General features: G+C 37.5%; 1 protein-coding gene across 1 annotated transcript in view; it reads right to left on the bottom strand.

Moving 5' to 3' along the window:
* Positions 1-944: 944 nt before the first annotated feature.
* The window catches only part of wdr54 (WD repeat domain 54), a 28,257-nt gene continuing 10,053 nt past the window's right edge, over positions 945-19,148 (bottom strand). Inside the window, exons 8-9 of the mRNA XM_080434324.1 lie at positions 17,959-18,033; positions 945-2,424 (exon numbers count right to left, since the gene is read on the bottom strand). Coding sequence (XP_080290450.1) covers positions 2,293-2,424; positions 17,959-18,033 — 207 coding nt within the window. The 3' untranslated portion in view covers positions 945-2,292. The remainder of the gene's footprint in view (positions 2,425-17,958; positions 18,034-19,148) is intronic.

Genomic DNA, 19,148 nt, shown 5'->3' with positions numbered 1-19,148 from the left:
TGTGTGTGTGTGTGTGTGTGTGTGTGTGTGTGTGTGTGTGTGTGTGTGTGTGTGTGTGTGTAACACATGGTAATGGTCAATGGCTGTGTGCAAATTCAGATCAATTGCTCCAGAACAGTGAGGAGAACGGGGCAGACACACCACAGAGGTTTCTCACATTATAGGAGGATATATTTATAGCACATTACAAAGACATCTTTATAGTACATTTATAGTACATACATATATATATGCAATACAAATCTATGGCTGAATAATTATTGTAATGTCTTTGCATACAGTACAACACATGTCATAGTAGTATGGAAAAAGCAAACATGTATTCTTACAATGCTTTTAAAAGATACTTTAAACTTTACACTGGAAGAACTATAGCATCAACTATAGCATCAACTTATACCGTATTAACCATTTAAACTGTACTTAATAAACTACACATTGTGTGATTATTATCTGCCACTATATCTGTTTACAGGACATCTGCTGAGTGAGTTGAAATAATGATCATTGCTGCTACTGTAGCTGCCAGGTTATTTAGTGCATAATATCTTCACCCGTCCGTCCAAGAGAGGATTCATCCCCCTCTCTCTAGGCTGGCTTTGACACAAAGCCATTCACAGACACACTGTCCTTCAACAACGTTACCCAACCCCCCCCCCCTCCATCGCCGTGACCTCTGACCCTGGCCACGCCCTACATCTGTGCAAGGGTGCAGCTTCCTGTTCTGAAATTGAAGTCTATCCACCTGTTTCCGCGGGAATTTACTGGAGCAAAAATCCTGTGTGGGAAACATCCTGCGGGGGGACCGGAAGTAGGAAATAGCGGCTCAGTGTGTTTACATTTGCCAGCAGAACGTAGCTGTACTGCGGCGAACGGGCCTTTTGCATGTAGTTGAAGCGCAAGGGGGCGGGGGGGGCGGTGCATGGGGAGAGAGTCAGCGCACTGAAGTCAAGGCACACTACAGACTACTGTGTTGTTGACAGACAACGGATGCACGCTGCGAACGAGCTACGTTCTGCTGGCAAATGTAAACACACTGAGCCGCTATTTCCTACTTCCGGTCCCCCCGCAGGATGTTTCCCACACAGGATTTTTGCTCCAGTAAATTCCCGCGGAAACAGGTGGATATAGGAAGTGAGTTCAAGAGACAGTTCATATGAATGGCCTGTAGTTCTGCTGGTGTCAGAAAGAATTTCTCTCAATGCAAGCGGGTGGGTTTTTGACCAACTTTAGACTTGATTTTCTTACTTTAACACATTCCACGCCAGAGTTTAATATCATAATCTCACCAGTGCCAGCGATTTATTGTTGTTTTTTTGTTTTTTTCACGTCGCCACAGACCTCGCCACTAAATACCTTAAAATCGTGCGTTCAACTGTCTGTAGACACACAGGGTAGCTGTGTGAGACGCCCAGAGAAGACCGTTTTGATCGGCGACATTCCATTTTGCAGTTGTCGCGGCTTATGTTAAACAGCGTTCAGCGAGGAGAAAAACAACAACCGAGATAATGGCGGATTAGGGGAAGATTTAGAGCGACGGCGGGTGGGAACGAAAATCTCCGGATACGGATATTTCCATATCCAGGTGTGCTACAATGAAATGTGTTACTGTGAAAAAAAAAGACCACTTCGCGTAGAACTACGCGACTGGCACGCAATGTGTTAAAAGGGATAGTTCACCCTCAAAATGAATGATATTGTCCTAAGACAATAATTTGATGACCGGGCCAGCGTCTCCTACCGGAACCGCTGCCTACTGGTCCGCTGGTCATCAAATTATTGTCTTAGGAATGAGACAAAAACAAAAAAATATCCATGAATTCAAGTCTCCATGGAGTGACTAATCCATAGAAAATAAGTAATTTTTGGGGTGAACTATCCCTTTAATAAACATTGTCATAAATACTATATGCTTCCAGTCACTAGTTTAAAGTCTTTCAATCATCATGAAATGCGTTTTGCTAAATTATGTCCCATTTATTTTAAAATTGATGATAAAGTAGGCTATGCTCTAGGAGGGGCGGGATTTGATTGACAAGCTACACAACCAATAGCATTCATTCCCCGCCCCCGCTCTTGATTGACAAGCTGCCCAACCAATAGCATTCATTTAGCGATTCATTTCCGGTGTCTCTTTTGTATATATTAAAGTTGGCGGATTTGAAATGGTTGAAAAAGGGGCTTCATTTAGGGTCTGTAGAGTGTGGCTTCATTTAGGGTCTGTAGAGTGTGGGGGTGTGACTTTGTCCATCTCTTTTATACTGGTGTGACCTCTGACCCTGGCCGCCCGCCCTACGCCTGTGCGTAGCGGATGATCTCACTCAGGTCGTATCCCGTCACGGCGAAGGCGTAGCCGTCACCGTCGCAGAACTTGGCGCCGCAGATCTGAGTGTCCGTCACACACTCGTTGAACATGTGAGCGATCTACGAGAGGAAAGACACAACATAACGTCTCTTAAAACACAACATAACGTCTCTTAAAACACAACATAACGTCTCTTAAAACACAACATAACGTCTCTTATAATGTATCTACGAGAGGAAAGACACAACATAACGTCTCTTAAAACACAACATAACGTCTCTTATAATGTATCTACGAGAGGAAAGACACAACATAACGTCTCTTAAAACACAACATAACGTCTCTTATAATGTATCTACGAGAGGAAAGACACAACATAACGTCTCTTAAAACACAACATAACGTCTCTTATAATGTATCTACGAGAGGAAAGACACAACATAACGTCTCTTAAAACACAACATAACGTCTCTTATAATGTATCTACGAGAGGAAAGACACAACATAACGTCTCTTAAAACACAACATAACGTCTCTTAAAACACAACATAACGTCTCTTATAATGTATCTACGAGAGGAAAGACACAACATAACGTCTCTTAAAACACAACATAACGTCTCTTAAAACACAACATAACGTCTCTTATAATGTATCTACGAGAGGAAAGACACAACATAACGTCTCTTAAAACACAACATAACGTCTCTTAAAACACAACATAACGTCTCTTAAAACACAACATAACGTCTCTTATAATGTATCTACGAGAGGAAAGACACAACATAACGTCTCTTATAATGTATCTACGAGAGGAAAGACACAACATAACGTCTCTTAAAACACAACATAACGTCTCTTAAAACACAACATAACGTCTCTTAAAACACAACATAACGTCTCTTATAATGTATCTACGAGAGGAAAGACACAACATAACGTCTCTTAAAACACAACATAACGTCTCTTAAAACACAACATAACGTCTCTTAAAACACAACATAACGTCTCTTATAATGTATCTACGAGAGGAAAGACACAACATAACGTCTCTTAAAACACAACATAACGTCTCTTATAATGTATCTACGAGAGGAAAGACACAACATAACGTCTCTTAAAACACAACATAACGTCTCTTATAATGTATCTACGAGAGGAAAGACACAACATAACGTCTCTTAAAACACAACATAACGTCTCTTAAAACACAACATAACGTCTCTTATAATGTATCTACGAGAGGAAAGACACAACATAACGTCTCTTAAAACACAACATAACGTCTCTTAAAACACAACATAACGTCTCTTAAAACACAACATAACGTCTCTTATAATGTATCTACGAGAGGAAAGACACAACATAACGTCTCTTATAATGTATCTACGAGAGGAAAGACACAACATAACGTCTCTTAAAACACAACATAACGTCTCTTAAAACACAACATAACGTCTCTTAAAACACAACATAACGTCTCTTATAATGTATCTACGAGAGGAAAGACACAACATAACGTCTCTTAAAACACAACATAACGTCTCTTATAATGTATCTACGAGAGGAAAGACACAACATAACGTCTCTTAAAACACAACATAACGTCTCTTATAATGTATCTACGAGAGGAAAGACACAACATAACGTCTCTTATAATGTATCTACGAGAGGAAAGACACAACATAACGTCTCTTAAAACACAACATAACGTCTCTTAAAACACAACATAACGTCTCTTAAAACACAACATAACGTCTCTTATAATGTATCTACGAGAGGAAAGACACAACATAACGTCTCTTAAAACACAACATAACGTCTCTTATAATGTATCTACGAGAGGAAAGACACAACATAACGTCTCTTAAAACACAACATAACGTCTCTTATAATGTATCTACGAGAGGAAAGACACAACATAACGTCTCTTAAAACACAACATAACGTCTCTTAAAACACAACATAACGTCTCTTATAATGTATCTACGAGAGGAAAGACACAACATAACGTCTCTTAAAACACAACATAACGTCTCTTAAAACACAACATAACGTCTCTTAAAACACAACATAACGTCTCTTATAATGTATCTACGAGAGGAAAGACACAACATAACGTCTCTTATAATGTATCTACGAGAGGAAAGACACAACATAACGTCTCTTAAAACACAACATAACGTCTCTTAAAACACAACATAACGTCTCTTAAAACACAACATAACGTCTCTTATAATGTATCTACGAGAGGAAAGACACAACATAACGTCTCTTAAAACACAACATAACGTCTCTTAAAACACAACATAACGTCTCTTAAAACACAACATAACGTCTCTTATAATGTATCTACGAGAGGAAAGACACAACATAACGTCTCTTAAAACACAACATAACGTCTCTTAAAACACAACATAACGTCTCTTATAATGTATCTACGAGAGGAAAGACACAACATAACGTCTCTTAAAACACAACATAACGTCTCTTAAAACACAACATAACGTCTCTTAAAACACAACATAACGTCTCTTATAATGTATCTACGAGAGGAAAGACACAACATAACGTCTCTTATAATGTATCTACGAGAGGAAAGACACAACATAACGTCTCTTATAATGTATCTACGAGAGGAAAGACACAACATAACGTCTCTTATAACGTATCTACGAGAGGAAAGACACAACATAACGTCTCTTAAAACACAACATAACGTCTCTTATAATGTATCTACGAGAGGAAAGACACAACATAACGTCTCTTATAATGTATCTACGAGAGGAAAGACACAACATAACGTCTCTTATAATGTATCTACGAGAGGAAAGACACAACATAACGTCTCTTAAAACACAACATAACGTCTCTTAAAATAAAACATAACGTCTCTTATAATGTATCTACGAGAGGAAAGACACAACATAACGTCTCTTATAATGTATCTACGAGAGGAAAGACACAACATAACGTCTCTTATAATGTATCTACGAGAGGAAAGACACAACATAACGTCTCTTATAATGTATCTACGAGAGGAAAGACACAACATAACGTCTCTTAAAACACAACATAACGTCTCTTATAATGTATCTACGAGAGGAAAGACACAACATAACGTCTCTTATAATGTATCTACGAGAGGAAAGACACAACATAACGTCTCTTAAAACACAACATAACGTCTCTTAAAACACAACATAACGTCTCTTAAAACACAACATAACGTCTCTTATAATGTATCTACGAGAGGAAAGACACAACATAACGTCTCTTAAAACACAACATAACGTCTCTTAAAACACAACATAACGTCTCTTAAAACACAACATAACGTCTCTTATAATGTATCTACGAGAGGAAAGACACAACATAACGTCTCTTAAAACACAACATAACGTCTCTTAAAACACAACATAACGTCTCTTAAAACACAACATAACGTCTCTTATAATGTATCTACGAGAGGAAAGACACAACATAACGTCTCTTATAATGTATCTACGAGAGGAAAGACACAACATAACGTCTCTTATAATGTATCTACGAGAGGAAAGACACAACATAACGTCTCTTATAACGTATCTACGAGAGGAAAGACACAACATAACGTCTCTTAAAACACAACATAACGTCTCTTAAAATACAACAAAACGTCTCTTATAATGTATCTACGAGAGGAAAGACACAACATAACGTCTCTTATAATGTATCTACGAGAGGAAAGACACAACATAACGTCTCTTAAAACACAACATAACGTCTCTTAAAATAAAACATAACGTCTCTTATAATGTATCTACGAGAGGAAAGACACAACATAACGTCTCTTATAATGTATCTACGAGAGGAAAGACACAACATAACGTCTCTTATAATGTATCTACGAGAGGAAAGACACAACATAACGTCTCTTATAATGTATCTACGAGAGGAAAGACACAACATAACGTCTCTTAAAACACAACATAACGTCTCTTATAATGTATCTACGAGAGGAAAGACACAACATAACGTCTCTTAAAACACAACATAACGTCTCTTATAACGTATCTACGAGAGGAAAGACACAACATAACGTCTCTTAAAACACAACATAACGTCTCTTAAAACACAACATAACGTCTCTTAAAACACAACATAACGTCTCTTATAACGTATCTACGAGAGGAAAGACACAACATAACGTCTCTTAAAACACAACATAACGTCTCTTAAAACACAACATAATGTCTCTTATAATGTATCTACGAGAGGAAAGACACAACATAACGTCTCTTATAATGTATCTACGAGAGGAAAGACACAACATAACGTCTCTTATAATGTATCTACGAGAGGAAAGACACAACATAACGTCTCTTATAATGTATCTACGAGAGGAAAGACACAACATAACGTCTCTTATAATGTATCTACGAGAGGAAAGACACAACATAACGTCTCTTATAATGTATCTACGAGAGGAAAGACACAACATAACGTCTCTTATAATGTATCTACGAGAGGAAAGACACAACATAACGTCTCTTATAATGTATCTACGAGAGGAAAGACACAACATAACGTCTCTTATAATGTATCTACGAGAGGAAAGACACAACATAACGTCTCTTAAAACACAACATAACGTCTCTTAAAACACAACATAACGTCTCTTAAAACACAACATAACGTCTCTTATAATGTATCTACGAGAGGAAAGACACAACATAACGTCTCTTAAAACACAACATAACGTCTCTTAAAACACAACATAACGTCTCTTAAAACACAACATAACGTCTCTTAAAACACAACATAACGTCTCTTAAAACACAACATAACGTCTCTTAAAACACAACATAACGTCTCTTATAACGTATCTACGAGAGGAAAGACACAACATAACGTCTCTTAAAACACAACATAACGTCTCTTAAAACACAACATAACGTCTCTTAAAACACAACATAACGTCTCTTATAATGTATCTACGAGAGGAAAGACACAACATAACGTCTCTTAAAACACAACATAACGTCTCTTAAAACACAACATAACGTCTCTTAAAACACAACATAACGTCTCTTATAATGTATCTACGAGAGGAAAGACACAACATAACGTCTCTTAAAACACAACATAACGTCTCTTAAAACACAACATAACGTCTCTTAAAACACAACATAACGTCTCTTATAATGTATCTACGAGAGGAAAGACACAACATAACGTCTCTTAAAACACAACATAACGTCTCTTAAAACACAACATAACGTCTCTTAAAACACAACATAACGTCTCTTATAATGTATCTACGAGAGGAAAGACACAACATAACGTCTCTTAAAACACAACATAACGTCTCTTAAAACACAACATAACGTCTCTTAAAACACAACATAACGTCTCTTATAACGTATCTACGAGAGGAAAGACACAACATAACGTCTCTTAAAACACAACATAACGTCTCTTAAAACACAACATAACGTCTCTTATAATGTATCTACGAGAGGAAAGACACAACATAACGTCTCTTATAATGTATCTACGAGAGGAAAGACACAACATAACGTCTCTTATAATGTATCTACGAGAGGAAAGACACAACATAACGTCTCTTATAATGTATCTACGAGAGGAAAGACACAACATAACGTCTCTTATAATGTATCTACGAGAGGAAAGACACAACATAACGTCTCTTATAATGTATCTACGAGAGGAAAGACACAACATAACGTCTCTTAAAACACAACATAACGTCTCTTATAATGTATCTACGAGAGGAAAGACACAACATAACGTCTCTTATAATGTATCTACGAGAGGAAAGACACAACATAACGTCTCTTAAAACACAACATAACGTCTCTTATAACGTATCTACGAGAGGAAAGACACAACATAACGTCTCTTAAAACACAACATAACGTCTCTTAAAACACAACATAACGTCTCTTAAAACACAACATAACGTCTCTTATAACGTATCTACGAGAGGAAAGACACAACATAACGTCTCTTAAAACACAACATAACGTCTCTTAAAACACAACATAACGTCTCTTAAAACACAACATAACGTCTCTTATAATGTATCTACGAGAGGAAAGACACAACATAACGTCTCTTATAATGTATCTACGAGAGGAAAGACACAACATAACGTCTCTTATAATGTATCTACGAGAGGAAAGACACAACATAACGTCTCTTATAATGTATCTACGAGAGGAAAGACACAACATAACGTCTCTTATAATGTATCTACGAGAGGAAAGACACAACATAACGTCTCTTATAATGTATCTACGAGAGGAAAGACACAACATAACGTCTCTTATAATGTATCTACGAGAGGAAAGACACAACATAACGTCTCTTAAAACACAACATAACGTCTCTTAAAATAAAACATAACGTCTCTTATAATGTATCTACGAGAGGAAAGACACAACATAACGTCTCTTATAATGTATCTACGAGAGGAAAGACACAACATAACGTCTCTTAAAACACAACATAACGTCTCTTATAATGTATCTACGAGAGGAAAGACACAACATAACGTCTCTTAAAACACAACATAACGTCTCTTAAAACACAACATAACGTCTCTTAAAACACAACATAACGTCTCTTATAACGTATCTACGAGAGGAAAGACACAACATAACGTCTCTTAAAACACAACATAACGTCTCTTAAAACACAACATAACGTCTCTTAAAACACAACATAACGTCTCTTATAATGTATCTACGAGAGGAAAGACACAACATAACGTCTCTTAAAACACAACATAACGTCTCTTAAAACACAACATAACGTCTCTTAAAACACAACATAACGTCTCTTATAACGTATCTACGAGAGGAAAGACACAACATAACGTCTCTTAAAACACAACATAACGTCTCTTAAAACACAACATAACGTCTCTTAAAACACAACATAACGTCTCTTATAATGTATCTACGAGAGGAAAGACACAACATAACGTCTCTTAAAACACAACATAACGTCTCTTAAAACACAACATAACGTCTCTTAAAACACAACATAACGTCTCTTATAATGTATCTACGAGAGGAAAGACACAACATAACGTCTCTTAAAACACAACATAACGTCTCTTAAAACACAACATAACGTCTCTTAAAACACAACATAACGTCTCTTATAATGTATCTACGAGAGGAAAGACACAACATAACGTCTCTTAAAACACAACATAACGTCTCTTAAAACACAACATAACGTCTCTTAAAACACAACATAACGTCTCTTATAATGTATCTACGAGAGGAAAGACACAACATAACGTCTCTTAAAACACAACATAACGTCTCTTAAAACACAACATAACGTCTCTTATAATGTATCTACGAGAGGAAAGACACAACATAACGTCTCTTAAAACACAACATAACGTCTCTTATAACGTATCTACGAGAGGAAAGACACAACATAACGTCTCTTAAAACACAACATAACGTCTCTTATAATGTATCTACGAGAGGAAAGACACAACATAACGTCTCTTATAATGTATCTACGAGAGGAAAGACACAACATAACGTCTCTTATAATGTATCTACGAGAGGAAAGACACAACATAACGTCTCTTATAATGTATCTACGAGAGGAAAGACACAACATAACGTCTCTTATAATGTATCTACGAGAGGAAAGACACAACATAACGTCTCTTATAATGTATCTACGAGAGGAAAGACACAACATAACGTCTCTTAAAACACAACATAACGTCTCTTATAATGTATCTACGAGAGGAAAGACACAACATAACGTCTCTTATAATGTATCTACGAGAGGAAAGACACAACATAACGTCTCTTAAAACACAACATAACGTCTCTTATAATGTATCTACGAGAGGAAAGACACAACATAACGTCTCTTATAATGTATCTACGAGAGGAAAGACACAACATAACGTCTCTTAAAACACAACATAACGTCTCTTATAATGTATCTACGAGAGGAAAGACACAACATAACGTCTCTTAAAACACAACATAACGTCTCTTATAATGTATCTACGAGAGGAAAGACACAACATAACGTCTCTTATAATGTATCTACGAGAGGAAAGACACAACATAACGTCTCTTAAAACACAACATAACGTCTCTTATAATGTATCTACGAGAGGAAAGACACAACATAACGTCTCTTAAAACACAACATAACGTCTCTTATAATGTATCTACGAGAGGAAAGACACAACATAACGTCTCTTAAAACACAACATAACGTCTCTTATAATGTATCTACGAGAGGAAAGACACAACAAAACGTCTCTTATAATGTATCTACGAGAGGAAAGACACAACATAACGTCTCTTAAAACACAACATAACGTCTCTTATAACGTATCTACGAGAGGAAAGACACAACATAACGTCTCTTAAAACACAACATAACGTCTCTTAAAACACAACATAACGTCTCTTATAACGTATCTACGAGAGGAAAGACACAACATAACGTCTCTTAAAACACAACATAACGTCTCTTAAAACACAACATAACGTCTCTTAAAACACAACATAACGTCTCTTATAACGTATCTACGAGAGGAAAGACACAACATAACGTCTCTTAAAACACAACATAACGTCTCTTAAAACACAACATAACGTCTCTTAAAACACAACATAACGTCTCTTATAATGTATCTACGAGAGGAAAGACACAACATAACGTCTCTTAAAACACAACATAACGTCTCTTAAAACACAACATAACGTCTCTTAAAACACAACATAACGTCTCTTATAACGTATCTACGAGAGGAAAGACACAACATAACGTCTCTTAAAACACAACATAACGTCTCTTAAAACACAACATAACGTCTCTTAAAATACAACATAACGTCTCTTATAATGTATCTACGAGAGGAAAGACACAACATAACGTCTCTTAAAACACAACATAACGTCTCTTAAAACACAACATAACGTCTCTTAAAACACAACATAACGTCTCTTATAATGTATCTACGAGAGGAAAGACACAACATAACGTCTCTTAAAACACAACATAACGTCTCTTAAAACACAACATAACGTCTCTTAAAACACAACATAACGTCTCTTATAATGTATCTACGAGAGGAAAGACACAACATAACGTCTCTTAAAACACAACATAACGTCTCTTAAAACACAACATAACGTCTCTTAAAACACAACATAACGTCTCTTATAATGTATCTACGAGAGGAAAGACACAACATAACGTCTCTTAAAACACAACATAACGTCTCTTATAACGTATCTACGAGAGGAAAGACACAACATAACGTCTCTTAAAACACAACATAACGTCTCTTAAAACACAACATAACGTCTCTTATAATGTATCTACGAGAGGAAAGACACAACATAACGTCTCTTATAATGTATCTACGAGAGGAAAGACACAACATAACGTCTCTTATAATGTATCTACGAGAGGAAAGACACAACATAACGTCTCTTATAATGTATCTACGAGAGGAAAGACACAACATAACGTCTCTTATAATGTATCTACGAGAGGAAAGACACAACATAACGTCTCTTATAATGTATCTACGAGAGGAAAGACACAACATAACGTCTCTTAAAACACAACATAACGTCTCTTATAATGTATCTACGAGAGGAAAGACACAACATAACGTCTCTTATAATGTATCTACGAGAGGAAAGACACAACATAACGTCTCTTAAAACACAACATAACGTCTCTTATAATGTATCTACGAGAGGAAAGACACAACATAACGTCTCTTAAAACACAACATAACGTCTCTTATAATGTATCTACGAGAGGAAAGACACAACATAACGTCTCTTATAATGTATCTACGAGAGGAAAGACACAACATAACGTCTCTTAAAACACAACATAACGTCTCTTATAATGTATCTACGAGAGGAAAGACACAACATAACGTCTCTTAAAACACAACATAACGTCTCTTATAATGTATCTACGAGAGGAAAGACACAACATAACGTCTCTTAAAACACAACATAACGTCTCTTATAATGTATCTACGAGAGGAAAGACACAACATAACGTCTCTTAAAACACAACATAACGTCTCTTATAACGTATCTACGAGAGGAAAGACACAACATAACGTCTCTTAAAACACAACATAACGTCTCTTATAATGTATCTACGAGAGGAAAGACACAACATAACGTCTCTTAAAACACAACATAACGTCTCTTAAAACACAACATAACGTCTCTTAAAACACAACATAACGTCTCTTATAATGTATCTACGAGAGGAAAGACACAACATAACGTCTCTTAAAACACAACATAACGTCTCTTATAATGTATCTACGAGAGGAAAGACACAACATAACGTCTCTTAAAACACAACATAACGTCTCTTAAAACACAACATAACGTCTCTTATAACGTATCTACGAGAGGAAAGACACAACATAACGTCTCTTAAAACACAACATAACGTCTCTTAAAACACAACATAACGTCTCTTAAAACACAACATAACGTCTCTTATAATGTATCTACGAGAGGAAAGACACAACATAACGTCTCTTAAAACACAACATAACGTCTCTTAAAACACAACATAACGTCTCTTATAATGTATCTACGAGAGGAAAGACACAACATAACGTCTCTTATAATGTATCTACGAGAGGAAAGACACAACATAACGTCTCTTATAATGTATCTACGAGAGGAAAGACACAACATAACGTCTCTTATAATGTATCTACGAGAGGAAAGACACAACATAACGTCTCTTATAATGTATCTACGAGAGGAAAGACACAACATAACGTCTCTTATAATGTATCTACGAGAGGAAAGACACAACATAACGTCTCTTAAAACACAACATAACGTCTCTTATAATGTATCTACGAGAGGAAAGACACAACATAACGTCTCTTATAATGTATCTACGAGAGGAAAGACACAACATAACGTCTCTTAAAACACAACATAACGTCTCTTATAATGTATCTACGAGAGGAAAGACACAACATAACGTCTCTTAAAACACAACATAACGTCTCTTATAATGTATCTACGAGAGGAAAGACACAACATAACGTCTCTTATAATGTATCTACGAGAGGAAAGACACAACATAACGTCTCTTAAAACACAACATAACGTCTCTTATAATGTATCTACGAGAGGAAAGACACAACATAACGTCTCTTAAAACACAACATAACGTCTCTTATAATGTATCTACGAGAGGAAAGACACAACATAACGTCTCTTAAAACACAACATAACGTCTCTTATAATGTATCTACGAGAGGAAAGACACAACATAACGTCTCTTAAAACACAACATAACGTCTCTTATAACGTATCTACGAGAGGAAAGACACAACATAACGTCTCTTAAAACACAACATAACGTCTCTTATAATGTATCTACGAGAGGAAAGACACAACATAACGTCTCTTAAAACACAACATAACGTCTCTTAAAACACAACATAACGTCTCTTAAAACACAACATAACGTCTCTTATAATGTATCTACGAGAGGAAAGACACAACATAACGTCTCTTAAAACACAACATAACGTCTCTTATAATGTATCTACGAGAGGAAAGACACAACATAACGTCTCTTAAAACACAACATAACGTCTCTTAAAACACAACATAACGTCTCTTATAACGTATCTACGAGAGGAAAGACACAACATAACGTCTCTTAAAACACAACATAACGTCTCTTAAAACACAACATAACGTCTCTTAAAACACAACATAACGTCTCTTATAATGTATCTACGAGAGGAAAGACACAACATAACGTCTCTTAAAACACAACATAACGTCTCTTAAAACACAACATAACGTCTCTTAAAACACAACATAACGTCTCTTATAATGTATCTACGAGAGGAAAGACACAACATAACGTCTCTTAAAACACAACATAACGTCTCTTAAAACACAACATAACGTCTCTTAAAACACAACATAACGTCTCTTATAATGTATCTACGAGAGGAAAGACAACATAACGTCTCTTAAAACACAACATAACGTCTCTTAAAACACAACATAACGTCTCTTATAATGTATCTACGAGAGGAAAGACACAACATAACGTCTCTTAAAACACAACATAACGTCTCTTAAAACACAACATAACGTCTCTTATAATGTATCTACGAGAGGAAAGACACAACATAACGTCTCTTATAATGTATCTACGAGAGGAAAGACACAACATAACGTCTCTTATAATGTATCTACGAGAGGAAAGACACAACATAACGTCTCTTATAATGTATCTACGAGAGGAAAGACACAACATAACGTCTCTTAAAACACAACATAACGTCTCTTATAATGTATCTACGAGAGGAAAGACACAACATAACGTCTCTTATAATGTATCTACGAGAGGAAAGACACAACATAACGTCTCTTAAAACACAACATAACGTCTCTTATAATGTATCTACGAGAGGAAAGACACAACATAACGTCTCTTAAAACACAACATAACGTCTCTTATAATGTATCTACGAGAGGAAAGACACAACATAACGTCTCTTAAAACACAACATAACGTCTCTTATAATGTATCTACGAGAGGAAAGACACAACATAACGTCTCTTAAAACACAACATAACGTCTCTTATAATGTATCTACGAGAGGAAAGACACAACATAACGTCTCTTATAATGTATCTACGAGAGGAAAGACACAACATAACGTCTCTTAAAACACAACATAACGTCTCTTATAACGTATCTACGAGAGGAAAGACACAACATAACGTCTCTTAAAACACAACATAACGTCTCTTATAATGTATCTACGAGAGGAAAGACACAACATAACGTCTCTTAAAACACAACATAACGTCTCTTAAAACACAACATAACGTCTCTTAAAACACAACATAACGTCTCTTATAATGTATCTACGAGAGGAAAGACACAACATAACGTCTCTTATAATGTATCTACGAGAGGAAAGACACAACATAACGTCTCTTATAATGTATCTACGAGAGGAAAGACACAACATAACGTCTCTTAAAACACAACATAACGTCTCTTAAAATACAACAAAACATCTCTTAAAATAAAACATAACGTCTCTTATAATGTATCTACGAGAGGAAAGACACAACATAACGTCTCTTATAATGTATCTACGAGAGGAAAGACACAACATAACGTCTCTTAAAACACTTTCAACGTCTCCCTGTTTTGCAGCCACAAGTCCAACAAGTGACCGAGCGTGTCTGTCTGTCTGTCTGTCTGTCTGTATGCATGCATGTATGAGCACGGCAACAACAGCTGCAGCTGATTGCAACACAAAGATGCAACCAGTTACACTAATTAAACACAAACGGGAGACAATGCAACACATGCGCTACTTAAAGACATGCAGACACACACACACACACACACACACACACACACGCTCAGCAGACGAGCGCGCAACATGAAAAAAATGGGTAAAAAAGTATTCAAAGTGAGTAAAAATACTTGAAAGTAAATAAATTGAGTAAAAATACTTAAAAGTTGTTAAAATGAGTAGAAATACTTAAAAGTTGTTAAAAAGAGTAAAAACACTTGACACATCGGGTGCCAAACACAGTCTGAACCGTGTTTACACAGAGTAGTGCTTTGGTGCTGAACACGGTCTGAACCGTGTTTTCACAGAGTAGAGCTTTGGTGCTGAACACGGTCTGAACCGTGTTTTCACAGAGTAGAGCTTTGGTGCTGAACACGGTCTGAACCGTGTTTTCACAGAGTAGAGCTTTGGTGCTGAACACGGTCTGAACCGTGTTTACACAGAGTAGAGCTTTGTTGCTGAACACGGTCTGAACCGTGTTTTCACAGAGTAGAGCTTTGGTGCTGAACACGGTCTGAACCGTGTTTACACTGAGTAGAGCTTTGTTGCTGAACACGGTCTGAACCGTGTTTTCAGTCTTTCTGTTTTTTTACGTTTTTTTTCCACACGGGAGGGGCTGGAGCAGCTCTGGAATGACCCACGGTGATTCTGAGAAGAAAAGGCCTTATAGATCACTGTGTCCAAAAACATGGCTCCCATCCGCTTCCGTTCTATCTCCTTCTCTAAAACCCCTATAACTCTGAAACCTTTTACGTTGGGGAAAACGACTCATTTTGTATGCACGATCGCTGCGCCATTGTTACTCGCGTGAGAGATGTTATTGTTCCAGGCGTTAGCCAGGACCATCGTGCAAAATAAACGCATGCTTTGTTTCACATGGAATGCTCGTATTGGAGTCAACAGCTTAAACAGCTTAAACAGCTTAACGGTGAGATTTCTGGCACCGAATGTGTTAAAAGTAAATACATTTAGTAAAGATAATGAGTGCAAATACAGTAGTACCGCCTGAGTACCAGCACCCACACATCAAACAGAGTAGTACCGCCTGAGTACCAGCACCCACACATCAAACAGAGTAGTACCGCCTGAGTACCAGTACCCACACATCAAACAGAGTAGTACCGTCTGAGTACCAGCACCCACACATCAAACAGAGTAGTACCGTCTGAGTACCAGCACCCACACATCAAACAGAGTAGTACCGCCTGAGTACCAGCACCCACACATCAAACAGAGTAGTACCGTCTGAGTACCAGCACCCACACATCAAACAGAGTAGTACTGCCTGAGTACCAGCACCCACACATCAAACAGAGTAGTACCGCCTGAGTACCAGCACCCACACATCAAACAGAGTAGTACCGTCTGAGTACCAGCACCCACACATCAAACAGAGTAGTGGGTGACCTACCTTCAGGTGGCGCTGTTGAGCAGCCTTGAAATGAATGGACAGGGATTTAACATTGTTCCACTAGTTCATATATAGCTTCATGAAATGATGACCTGAGGGATTCTATGTATATATATATGTTTATAATAATAAAGATGAAGATGAAGATGAAGATGATGATGATGATGATGATCATGATGATGATGATAATGATGATAATAATGATAATGATAATGATTTCACGATTTTCAAAAAATAGCAGATCTACAAGTTCATAGCGCTGCACTCTGTGCCACGCTATGAACTTGTAGATCTGCTATCTTTGAATAGCCAAAGAAATCTAAAAATGACACAAATAGGTTCCCGGTCTAAATGGTTTAATAAAATGATGTCATCAGAGGCGCGGCTCACTGTGGAGGAGGTCACGTGACACTGTGGAGGACATAGACATATAAAGGTAGACGCCTCCTCTGGCTCTGAAGCGTCGGCATCTCGGACGCACTTCCGCTTCCTCTATGCTTCTGGGGGGCAAGCTGGAAACTTCCGTGTGCGTCACAGAAGGGGGCGTTCGGTAGGCCAATCAGAGGCATGGTGGGGTGGGTCTTTTCTTAAGAGGCAGCCGCGCAGCAACTAGTCAGTTAGACGCGCTGTGATTGGCCAGTAGTTAACGTGATGTGATTGGTCAGTAGTCAAACAGCCCCCGGAAGAGCCTTGTATTGAGAGACCAGTCGTTACAATGAACTGCAGAGGCCAATGAGGTATCTAGGTTTTATATCTATGGTGGAGGAGGTCATGTGACACTGTGGAGGAGGTCATGTGACAGTACAAACCCTGACTCAGATTGGTTAGTTACCTCCACGCTGTTGGTCTCAGGTGTCAGAGAGAGATGCCACACCCGCACGAAAGAGTCTTCAGCTGCAGACAGGAGCTAGAGTACACACACACACACACACACACACACACACACACACACACACACACACACACACACACACACACACGTGCACACACACACACACACACACACACACACACACACACACACACACACACACACACACACACACACACACACACACACACACACACACACACACATGTGGCAGTAGACTAGTCAGGCAGGGTTGTTGTATAAGGCCTGCTGTACCTATTTAGCTGATTACAGGGCTCCCACACATTTTTAAAGACGGGGTGCCGTGATTTTCAGTGATTCCCCCCCCCCCCTAAAACATAATCATCAGGTATTATGGTTATACTAGGAGGAAGATTTTTTTCTAAAAAGTGTACAGAAAGTGTTAAAATTATGTTTTTATGTGGACACGCCTCCAGTTCATTAAGTATACCTGGTTCTCACCTTAGCACCTCCTCCACCACCTTAGCACCACCCACCTGTCCTAGTCCCTCCTCCTCCTCATGCCCACGCCTGTTGTGTTATGATAATGAGGGGGAGGGTATGTTTTTACTATGTCACTAAAGCGCTGTTTTTCTATTGGCACGTTTGACCCTCAAGGTTTCAGCCTCCAGGTAGAAACTCAAAATAGTCAGAGAAGACATAACACACTATAAAAACACCATCAGGGGGCTTAATGAAGTTCTATCAACCTCATAGACACATGAAAAACCATGGCACCACCTCTTTAACAATGCATTTTCAAAACTTTTACAAAGTATTTGACCCCATTTCCAGGACTATAGAAATCATACAGTGCAATAATGAGACTCTTAAACCAGTGTGCCATCAATGCCCCGAGACAGACTCCAGCGAAGGTGTCACGTGATAAAAAGAACAGATCTACAAGCTAACAACGCATCAAGTAGCACGCATGTTACCACAGTTTACCAATCTTTCACGCAATGTTAGACACAAACAGTGTATTTCGTTGCCGTTGGGCAGAAACCTCTTATCTCCGTACTTTAACTGTTTATGTTTTTTTGTAAATCATACAGCGTCACACAAAAACATCAAAAGTAGCAGATCTACTGTGAATACATGGACCACGGGTCCATTTGGTTCCATCTGTACCTCCACAAAAAGAATCCCTC

This window comes from Gymnoscopelus braueri (assembly GCF_963280865.1).
Source record: "Gymnoscopelus braueri genome assembly, chromosome: 7".
Taxonomy (NCBI): Eukaryota; Metazoa; Chordata; class Actinopteri; order Myctophiformes; family Myctophidae; genus Gymnoscopelus; species Gymnoscopelus braueri.
Note: the sequence above shows the minus strand (reverse complement) of the source record. Positions and strands in the feature narration are given on the sequence as shown.